The sequence below is a fragment of the Castanea sativa genome, chromosome 6 (genome assembly GCF_040712315.1).
Source record: "Castanea sativa cultivar Marrone di Chiusa Pesio chromosome 6, ASM4071231v1".
Lineage (NCBI taxonomy): Eukaryota > Viridiplantae > Streptophyta > Magnoliopsida > Fagales > Fagaceae > Castanea > Castanea sativa.
Genome location: NC_134018.1, coordinates 36249333 through 36261317, shown reverse-complemented (window position 1 = coordinate 36261317; position 11985 = coordinate 36249333). Strand labels below are relative to the sequence as shown.

Here is an 11985-nt window from a genome sequence, read left to right as displayed (position 1 = left end):
GGTACCTTCATTCACTCTGAATATAGATGTGTCCTTCCTAGGAGATGTGGGCTGGACCATAAATCCAATGAACATACTTGGAGATACTTAAGCTTTTTTTATTTTTTTTAACCATAGCTGAAGATTCCGTGACTCAAATTTAAAAAAAAAAAAAAAAGATTCTAATGAATAGTTATTACCCTGTGGCAAAAGAATCTTCTGATTGTTTTAATAATTATTCAAGATATTACAATTTTTTTTTTTTTTTTTTTTTTTGTATTTATAAATCCATGGGTTACATTATACTGACAATTTATATAAGTCACTGGGTTTGGCTTGGTCTTTCCAATCCATATGCTAGAAGTGGTATTGTATAATTTTTATTCAACCACTGGGTCATTGGTTCATTGCACATAAATTATGATCTAGTCTCTGTAGTCCGCATTCATGGATGCAGTCACTAAATCTCTATTATTCTCCATTAATTCCCTGCTGATTTTGCTTTGTTTTCATTGTGTTATATCTAAGACAGTTTCCTGTGCATCAATAGAGAGAGAGAGAGAGAGAGGCAAGTATGAAGCAATGGAAGTCAAATAAGCTTATTCAGCTCCATTTATTCCACACTAATAATTCTTATAGTAACAAGTCCGCATTCATGGATGCAGTCACTAAATCTCTATTATTCTCCATTAATTCCCTGCTGATTTTGCTTTGTTTTCATTGTGTTATATCTAAGACAGTTTCCTGTGCATCAATAGAGAGAGAGAGAGAGGCAAGTATGAAGCAATGGAAGTCAAATAAGCTTATTCAGCTCCATTTATTCCACACTAATAATTCTTATAGTAACAAGTCTCGCTCTTATATATAAGTTGTAACATTAAACTGTTACAATACAATGGCACACTACATTTTGATCGGTTGTGTGCTCAAAGAAAAGTAGTACCTGCAGGCTGCAATATTATGCTTGCTACCATTACCCAAAAATTGTTCTGATTATGAAAATCACATTGCTCAGTCTGGGGTACTGTATTATATTGTTGTTTGAGGGTGATTATATTTACATCACTCCTGTTGTGGATCAGCTTCTATTTCTTTTGCTAATTCCTGGGTCAACATGTCTGCCCGATCATCTTGTCCACCGGCAAAGCTGTAGACCCGAAATGCAAGTTGGAAAAGCCTCCAGAGCATCTTTAAATGTGCCTTCGTTTGGTCTTCAGTTTTGGATCTATTTTCTGCCTTGGCAGTTGAATTTGCATCTCTCCTTTCCTATAGCAAAAGCCAAAATATCATATACAAACTAACATTTAACTTATAGATTTGATAACCTAAGTAATAACTAATAAGTTAAACATTTTACCTTAAGTGCTAACTCTATGCAGCTTGAAGAAACATCAACCATAGATTCTTTGATTTGCACCAAAATATTAAAGTCAAAATGAATATTGTGACTCTGCAGCCGCTTAGACTCTTCATCTTTGGTTCTTTCTAATGCATCCACTTCCCCCTTGATCTGTTTGCAATAAATTTATCAGGTACGCGAAGAAAGTGCCTCGTGTAAAATTTTGGTTCATCCTTAGTCCTAAGAGTTTACCTTATTGAAATATGATTCAACCTTGTCAAGAAGCTGGTTCAAAGGAGACATTATTTTCCAGTTCTGCAGTGTAGTAACTATTCCTTCCAATTTTATGTATAGTGCGGCTGCAATCCTCAATGATTCGAGCTTCTTCGTGGGAAAACCTTCAAACCTTGCTAGCACCTGCATTACAAGGGATAGAGGGCTTTACTTTCAAATAACCAAGATGGAACAGGATTAATAGATTGAACTATATGAAATGAGAACTCACCTGGGTCTCATCAGTCAATTTCTCCAAATGTTGTTCTACATATTTGTGGAATTTAATAAGCTCAGCCATTTCCTTTGTTTGAAAGGAATTAAGTGCAATTTTAACTTCCACGATTGCTTTTGCATGCTTCTGAACATCTTCTTCAATTTGTTGAAAATATGCTGACCTAAGAAAATAAAGAAGGAAATCAGTGGCAGGAAAGAGACTAATCTTTTTTGTCTGGTCAAGACTATAACTACTACAAATGGACCAGGCTGCATTTGTAGTTTGGGGTTGTGGAAAGAAGACCTTTTTGTCATCTCTGCTAGTGCATCAGCCATTCCCTTTTGTCCCCCAGCAGAACCTCCTATCTGAGTTTTACTCCCCCTTGTAAGTTTGTCCTTTAAACTTGAGCCTTCAATTTTTCCCTTCAGAACCCGATACATGTTGCCCATATGGGTTGATCTCTTAAGTTTGGTAGTTGCCTTCTTTGGGCGTAAGGCCTTTATGACACCGGGTGGTAGAGGAGGTGGTGCTGCGGCTCCCTTTGTCAATGGCATGGGAGGTGGTGGCATCGGCATAGATCCTTTAGAAGGTGGAATGGGTGGTGGTGGTGGAGGTGGGGTTGCAGAAGGACTTACAGATGGACTGGCTGGTGGTGACGGAAAAGTTGGAGGTGCATTGTAATGTGGTGTTGATGGTGGAGTTGAGGGGGGTGCTGCTGCTGATCTTCTTGCTTTGGGCATAATATTTGGTGGTGGAGGTGGGGTTGCAGAAGGATTTTCAGATGGACTGGCTGGTGGTGACGGAAAAGTTGGAGGTGCATTGTAATGTGGTGTTGATGGAGGGGTTGGGGGTGGTACTGCTATTGACCTTGCTTTGGGCATAATATTTGAAATATTTTGCAAAGTGTTTGTTTCTTTGGAATTATCTGGCCTCTCATGACTTACTCTTTCTGGTGATTCTCCAACAATTTCTTTCATTTCTGAATTATGGTCAATGGCAGCCTTGTTTTTCCCTTCAATGGGGCTGGTACCTTGAGCTGATTCACTGGGGGACATTTTGAATGAGAGACTGTTCATGTCAGTGGACATCAAACTCCCTACTGCCTGAAGTCTGAGAGGCAAAAGAAGAGGTCGGGAGCTGGAGACATTAGCAAAGTTACCAAGTTTGATAGCATAGGTCATCTCAGGAGGGATTGAAGTTGGGGTATCTGGAGAAGGGCAGTAGATTCTGTTTTGTGTATAGGATTTATGTAAACTATCCCCAATAGTGGATTCTTGTAATTCATTATTGTCCTCGTCTTCTTCCATTACATCGAACATTTTTTTTGCTATGTTAGTCATGGAATTGAGCTTTTCCTGCACAAGTCCACCTTCAATACAATAAACTTATCAGTTTCCAATAAGAGAGTTTCTACATTTTCTGACACTAGCTTTCACAGAAGTTAAGTTATCCTACCGAGTTGCTCCAAACTGATGTTCTCCAAGCTGTCTTCGGTCTCATCCCCAGCATTGGTTATCCACTTGTGGTTCTTTTCCCATGAATCTCCAATACATCTCAAAGCATTATAAAATTGGGCCAATCCCTGTGTAAGTTGTTTTTATTAGTTTATAGATTCATGCAATCAGGAATAATAATTGCTAAGTGTCTTTGAGTAATTTATGGTCTTGGTAAGTGAACCTGATTTATTGAAGTTCCTTTCGTTTCTGAATTCAGATTGCAGGGAACAACATTAGGGTACAGATTATGGAGATCCTCTACGGTTCCCATCAACAACTGCCAGAAGATAAAAACAAGATAAAGAAATGAAATGCAATTTCAGATAAATGACTTTTCTGGTAATGGCGTACTGCTCTAGTAAAGAGTTGAATACCTCATAAATGGAGCTTGAACACTCACAAGGAGGAAGGTCAATGATGTCTCTAAAGGTTAGTATCTTCTTCCGGAGCTCTATCATCAGCATTAAATTTTGTCTGCACACGCTTGAATTGTCTATCATTGTTTCTGGCACATCTTTTGTGGTGTTGGATACATCTAAGCTTGTTGCCTGCAGGAACAAACATTTCTTTTTTTTTTTCAAATGATAATTTATGCATCCAGTATCTTTTAATGTATTCTTATGTAACTCTCACAAATTTGGTTTCACATTGTCAAAATTTTCTGTGTTTTCACGAAATCTACTGACTGTTAACAAGAAAAGCTTTTTCAATCAATAGTACAGTGATTGCAAGAACTCTTATAGGTTATCAAGTATTTCAAGGATTTATGATTTTGCAAAACAAAGTGATTCTTGATCTGCTTAATCAATTTCTCTGTATCCCAAGAAAATCTTTCCATATTTTAGGTTGCTATCTTTAATAAACAAACTAAAACTAGGAACACGCAGGAGGTGGCATAAATACTTTTTCTTAGATTTCCATTTCTTTTAATCATGTTGTTTTTTAAAAATTATTTTTACTTTATAGTAGATGTACTGACTAAGTAAGGCGAGACATGTTTTGGCCATGATCCGGGAAGTGTGAAGAAAATTCATGCTCACAAACATCATGAAGTGAAGCACGTTCTGACATGCTCAAGTGACATAAAGTGAAGTAGAATTCAATTTGTAATGGTTAAGCAAGTTCTGCATCTGTCTTGAGTTCAGCATTCAAATGCTCATCTTTTGTGGGATTTATCCTACTATGATGTGTAAAGTTTCAACTTTAAAAATTTTTATGTGCAACATGTCTACATGGCTCTTCTTTAGAAAGTTTCCATACGTTATAAAAATAAATAAAATTGCGTGCAACAGAAAATATGAAGTTGACAAAAGAGAACCATATATATTCATGATTACCTGGATTCTGCTTAAATTGCAACGGGAAAACAGTGGTGCTGCAGCAAATAATCCAGTCGCCATCTCTAACTCCAACGCTTTCTTTTTTTCTTTTTCTTTTTTTTTTTTCTTTTTTTTTTTGCAGAGGATGATGTTCAAAACTTTAATCACCCACCAATTTACACTTTAGATAGTTTCTGACATTCAAGAGCACAGATGACTAATCGAAACTAAGACTTGGGTGAACAACAAAGGAAAAGAAAATTGAAATAGCTAGTGAAGAAAAATCACCAGGTGCAACAATATCTTTGGCTTACATGATAGTACATTGCCATTGAAAGAAACTAAGAGACATGTGGCCAAGTTCCAAGAAAGAAAATGTTGCAATGCAGAGACTCTAGTTAGAAAATAGAAGCAGCACCTCCAAAATCTCTTCTATTTAGGGACCAAATAGAGTTGATGAACCGGTTACCCGGCAAGCTTTTTGGTGCTATTGCTGGAACTTATATAGCTAATGTAGCCCTTCCCTAAAATTTAGATACTCACAGGTTGAGAGATTGCCACTTGTGTGTATTTAGCTCTATATTAACTTCCAAGACAGCAATTCCACAATCACCTCCTACCCTTTCGCTTTTTCTTTGAACTGCATCAAGATGTCAATTTAGCTAATTAATATAGGCCCCAAATGCCAAACCCCTCGATATCACAGCATCGTGAATTGGTGATCATAAAACGATTTCTAGAAAAATAAATAAATTATGTGCCTGCTGTAGCATTTCATTTTAAATGATTGTTTTTTATTTTATTTTTTGCAACACGTTTTATATGACTGTTTGTAACTATAGTATATTGCAATCCAATGCAAGCTCTAAATGAAGAGGGACTGTCAGCCTGGCACATAAACAAGCGAGGTACTCGGCGTTTCTCAAAAAAAAAATGCTAGGTACTTAGGCCAGAAGGTCCACAATTTTGATGAGGGGCTCATTATCTGCCATTCCAAAATCCTAAGTGCTCTATAAAATTAAATTTTATTATTGTTAAAAGTGTCTTATTAAGGGGTATCATTAAGGTATTTGCTTATGGACTATTTTAGAAAAATTTTAATATCACTTTTATGAAAAATATATAATAAAAAAAAAATAATAGAGTTGGTTACTTTTTTTCCATAAAAAATCTCTAATAATAATTTCTAAACTAATACCTTTAGTTAGACCATTTTTAACTTTTCCCTTGTTAAAACTCAAAAATCAGCAACGTAATACAATTTGATACCATGAAAAGAAGGCAAGACAAGCACCAAACCAAAGTCAACCCTGCTCCCCTTCATGAATAACTTATTAGCAAATCAACAAACCACGTGTCGTGTGTTGTTGCATAATATTGCTTCTCTCTCTATGAATAACTAGTCCCATTTTGAATGTCCAAGTGTATACACCCTAAAGTGATGTAAGGATCACCAAATAACTCATTGCCCACAAGCCAACCCAATGGCCTGACGGCCCACCGAGCTAATGGACAGCCCATCCCACTATTATTGAAGTGCATGGGTAGCACACTAACCTAGTGAATTAGACTGAGGGCTAGTTTTTATGTTCATGGGCATCTGATAGGCTAACCTAGTAGCCTAGCCTATTGGCCCAACCTGTTGCCCAACCTGGTACCCAACTCAATAACTTAGAATTCTAACAAAAATATATAGGAGTATGAAGGATTGATTTTGAGACATTATAAAGGAATTTCTTAAAAGAACTCCCTCAACTGCTAAGATATTAGTTTACTAAAAATATATTTTACTAGTAATCTAGCAAATTTGAGTTAACCATTTGATATTTTTTTGTTATAGATAAAAAAAATTATAAAAAAAAAACCCATTTAAAGCCTTAATAAAAAAAATTAAATAGGTTTCCATCAACAAAACATAAAAAATTAAATAAATTTGACCATACAAATATTTTAATTAAGTATTAAATTCTTTGATTCTTTCCTTTAAAAAAATAGATTAATTATTTCCTTATAAAAAATTGAGTATTTCCTTATAAAAAAAAATATAAAATAAGATGTTAACACAAGCACATAGATGGTCCATTAAGCCTAACTCACTAAAGACAAAATGGGCATTGCCCATGGACAAGGTCACAAGCTAGGGTTTTCTCTTTTGACTCAACCCGGCCCAGCCTGTTAATTAATTAGTAACCCACTATGACCAGGCCATTGTAACCATGGGCCAAGTAAAAATGGGTTAGGCCGACCCAGCCCACCCCATCATGCTATTAAAGATACTAAAAATTTTACCACATATTCTTTACAAAAAAAATGTGTCAGCAATCATAATAAAGCAATTTTGATATTTATTTATTATGTTATTGAAATCTATCAATCATATTGTCACATTAATTTGTAAACTATGTAATACAGTTTGTTCGGTTATATCACTTTTGTAGATTGTTTAACCAAATATATTAACCAAGTGATTACTTAGATTAATTTTTAGATCTAGGTTAAATACAAATAAATCATATTATGCAAAGATGCGAAAAAGTAAATAACACTACGATATGATGACTCAGGAAAATTAATGAAACTAACCGTTTCAAAGTAAAAATTTGGGGAGGATTTGACCTAACTATCCTTAAGGTAAAATAAATCCACTATAAGAGATGTAGGCCTTCTGGATTTCTTTATTATATGTCATTATAGTTCATTGTAACACAGACTTTGTACTATATTCTTAAATAATAAAGATGTAGTTCTTAAGGATTTCTTTCATAGATGTAGGCTGTCAAGACTAAACCATATAACTCTCATATTCTCGTGTTCCTATTTCATACTTCCTCTTCCGTACTACTATAGCATATACAACATGCTATACACATCAGTGCTAATACTTAACATGGTATTAGAGTCAAACTTCGTTCTTGACTTCAAGCGAAATATCTCTACATGGCAAAGCAAATTCCCACATGCAAAACACAAATCCACCATAGTGCCAATGCTTGCCTCCAGATTTGAACACCACCGCATCACCCAACCACCGTCGCTTGCACCCATATCCAAGATTCAAAAACATAAGATATCCGTGACTCCCTTCTCAAATTTGTGCAAATTGAGGCTTCACTTGATGAAACCATCCACATAGGCGATATATTAGATATATTAATTAGCCAATATAATAGGCCCAAGCTCGTCTACTTTGTGTGCAAGAAAAGTTTCTTACCTATACTAGAAGTCTGCTATATATACTTATGTTATGGTTCATTATAATAGAAGTTTTATACTACACTCTTATATAATAAAGATGTGACCTTTAAAGGTTTCCTCTATAAATATAAGCCTTTAAAACTGAATCACGTAGCCCTCATGTTCTCGTATTTCTATTCTATACTTTCTCTTCCGCATTTACTATAGCATATACAATATGGTATACACATGTGAGAGATTTGAACCAGCACGTAAGCATCATATGTCAACGCATAATTCTCATATACTGACTTAAATGCCTCACATGCAAGCTTATAATCCCCACACATAAGTTTTGGAATTGGCTTAACAATATGCATTATTGCCTCTATCTTTGATGGTCTTTTTGGAGGCCTTCTGGGTCATGAAATTGAGAAACCAAGCTTATGTTTGTAGTGGGTTCAGTTAGCTCAACTGGTAAAATCTCTAACAGTTGTATAAGAGATTTGAGATTCAATTCTTGCCTACACCAAAAAGTGAATGGTGTTTTGGTTTGATGATAAAGAACTATTATCAGGAGTGGATGCCATAAGTTGAAACTCTCTCTAAAAAAAAAAAAAAAACAAAGAAAAAAGAAAAGAAGCTTATGTTTATAAGTTTATGAAACTAGTTTTCCAATGGTACCAAGTTTGCTTTCAATCGGAAGCCTGGATCAAAAGTTATGCTCTTTGAAAGGTGATATATTCCAAACTTTTGGAATTTTTGTTTCATCATTATGCAAGTTGTGCACGCATTTTGAGGCATTTCCAAACTAGGAATTAGGCAATCCAAATTTCTTTGGTAAGCATGTGGCACCAAGTTATATTTATTCTTTATTTTGAGAAAATGGACTTTGTCAAAAGAATTACAAGCGAATGAAAGAGTTAGTTTTTACATGTTTAGAAGTTTCATTATGCACAAGATTTTATGTGTGTGTTTATTTTAAGGAAGTTAATTTCATACTGTACTGGCCGGCACAGTTGGAATTTGCATACCAGTGCTTAATTAGTCTAGTACAAAAATGCTCTTGTTTCATTTCGATTTAAATACCGACTGTACCGGAGCCGTTTCAGACATATCGGGATGAATACCAAGTTTTGGCTGGAAAATAGATACCGAGCAAAATAAAAATAAAAAAACTCAGAAAACCCCCCAAATTTGAAGATCCACCTCCTCACTCTTACCTCGATTTTCCTCTTCTTCTTTGTATTTGTCTCCGCTACACATTTCTTCTTCTTTTCCTTTGTTTTGTCGGCCTCTGTTTCTACAACCCCTTCATCTTCTTCATTTATTTCTCAACGTGTGCCTGTCTCTCTTTTTTGTTTTGGTACACTCACTTGAAAGTAAAAACTAAGTAGTCAATCAAGAAGCAAGTGACAAGACTTCAAAGAAAAACGTGTGGAGGTGATAAAAAGAATGAAAAAAAGATTGAAATCCTAATGAGTTAGGACTTCCAGGAGTTTTATATATATATATATATATATATATATATATATATATATATATATATATATATATATACACAAGATAGAATTTCTATTCTAACCTAATCTAAGTATATATATATGTGAAGCTTCCTCCTGGAAACTTAAACTCCGACCCTTACCCCCTACACCTCACAAAAATTTATACTTGTGAAGTGACCATCGCACCAAGGGTGCACGGTGGTAGGACTTCCAGTAGTTGACTGGGTGGGTTTAGGACTTGGAAACTCTACGCAATTCAAAAAAAAAATATATATATATATATATATATATCGATTAACATAAATCATTTCAATTATTTTAAAGGTTCAAAAAAAAAATTTTGGTCGAAAAGTATTTCAATCTATCAATTCTATCAGTTAGTCTTTAAATATTTATGACCTTTTAATATATCAATTATTAAGGGAGAGAGAGTAGTGAGTTAAGGAAAATAAAAGAGGGCTAAAAAAAGATATTGACAAGGTAGAAGAGATATGAGTAAAAAAAATATTAATTTTTGTTTTAGTAACTTATTATAATTTTTAAAATATATATGTAGCGGTAACTCCGAAACGGTACACCGATATTGACTAGTACCGAAATATTTCATTTCTCTAACCAAACCGGTATGACCTCTGATACGAAATTGACTACCTTGGTTTGTTTTTCTTGTAAATTTAGCCACTGAGACCCCTCAAAATGAAGCTTTTGGTATGAGATTTCCAATGATATATGACTCAAATGATTACAAGATCATTTGGCTACCATTAGAACGAAATTAGAATTAGATAAAAAAAAAAATTCTATACTTACTCAATTTTCTGATTTGGTTTCAAAAAATTTTATGTTTTCAAGATATCTCATTTGATTTATGTCGGATTTTTGTGGCCTAATCCTAATTTCAAAGGAAATTGAAATATCCATGTTAGTTCAAGATTGAGCTTGATCAACAATCATATTTTATGGTCAATCAAACTTGGTCCAACCTTATTTTTTACCACGAAACTCTCAAGTTTATCCTAATTTGACTGAATTTTAACCAATTAAGGTGCTTGAGATGGTTTTGTGATCCCTATTCATTTTATGGTTGATTTGTTTTTTGAGTAAACAATAATACTTAATAGCACACACATGTAAATAGTAATATTAGTGTTTTAATCCGGAATTATAATACATTACATAATCAGAGTACAACTACGAAAGGACCTAAATTTTGTAGTTGCAGACTGGGTGTTTTAATAAATATTACTGTTAAATCAAAAACAATAAGGATGTTTATCCCACATTGGTACCCCAGTCTACAACGACAAAGGTTAGGTTTTTTTTTGTAGTTGTACTATGATTATGTAATGCATTATAAACTCACTTTTAAATATTAATATTACTATTTTCGTGTGTATTCTTATAAGTATTATTGTTTACTAAAAAAAATAGAAATGTTTATCCCACATTAGTTGTGTGTGTCAAATTATTATTTTCATGATTTTGGCATTTAAGCACAGCACTATAATGCTTTCAGAGGACAAAACTAGGTTGTGACAAAATTAATTTAAAGCACAAGGCAACATTTATTTTTGTGTTAGTTAATATATATATTCTCCAATAATATAACCAAACATAAATTCCTTTTGAACAGTTACTTTTTAGTAAAAGTTTCAGTATAAATACCTAGTGGGAACTACTTAATGAATGAATTATGATAAATAAATATCATTATTGTTGGGATATTTGAATATAAAAAAAAATGATATTTAAAATTTATTTCCCCATTAATTATATAGTCAAATTTTGTTGACAATGAATTTTCATTCATTGGTTGGGTTTTAATAGAAATTTATAATCCACAATAAACCCATGATTTTATGTCCATTATTCTAGATTTATTTAGTCTATTTTATCTTTTTGTAACTTACTGATCTACTAAGTCTATAAATAGGTTCTCATCCTTTACCTATTTGGATGTACAAACCACTAGTTTATATATAAAAAAATCATTCACGTTCTTTGTGTTCTTTACTCTTGTTCTTTACATAAACATAGCATTGTACTTTCTATTAACTATATTACGTGGGTACGGAGGTGAGTACTGTTTTAAAGCTTCTTATCTTGCTTAATAGTGTAGACTAGTAAGATAACCTAAGAGTGGTTGAATTGTCGTATCCAGGGACGAAGCCAAAACTTTGAGTTAGGAGAAGTGGCTTTACTGTTAACTGTGGACGGCGGTTTCAACTTCTAATTCTGCTACTACTTAACAGCTAAGGGTTTTTCTTTTTTGTGTGTAAGAACAAAATTAATTTTGTTTAGAATTTTTTAAAGTTAAGGGTTGTTTATTTTGGATAAAATTGGTGATTGAGTTTTTTTTTTTTTTTTTGGCTTGTATATTTTGTTTTAAATTTTAGATCTATAAATTTTTTTATGGTCACTAAAATGAGGAAAATACTAGAGTTACAATTGTTTTTTATAAATTACTGATGTAATAAATGGTTATTGTTAAGAAATTTAGACCCTAGTTGATAGAATTAACAAGTTTTAAACCCAAGTTGTTAATTAGATTTATCATGTATAAAACTTGTTAAAACAAACAAACATCAATATTATGTCAAAACTAAGTGCAGCGAAAAAATAAATAAGACAAGATATGATGACCCAAGAAAACCAATGAAACCAACCAGTTTCACAATAAAAA

At 33.6% G+C, this 11985-nt stretch overlaps 1 protein-coding gene across 1 annotated transcript; it reads right to left on the bottom strand.

Moving 5' to 3' along the window:
- Positions 1–963: 963 nt before the first annotated feature.
- Positions 964–4704, bottom strand: LOC142639873 (uncharacterized). Its single transcript, XM_075814010.1, has 9 exons — positions 4642–4704; positions 3679–3852; positions 3486–3581; positions 3264–3390; positions 2112–3177; positions 1824–1989; positions 1571–1735; positions 1337–1489; positions 964–1245 (listed from the first exon to the last, which is right to left on the bottom strand). The coding sequence occupies exons 1-9, from the start codon at positions 4702–4704 to the stop codon at positions 1042–1044; spliced, it is 2214 nt and encodes a 737-aa protein (XP_075670125.1). The 3' UTR covers positions 964–1041.
- Between the last annotated feature and the right edge of the window lie 7281 nt (positions 4705–11985).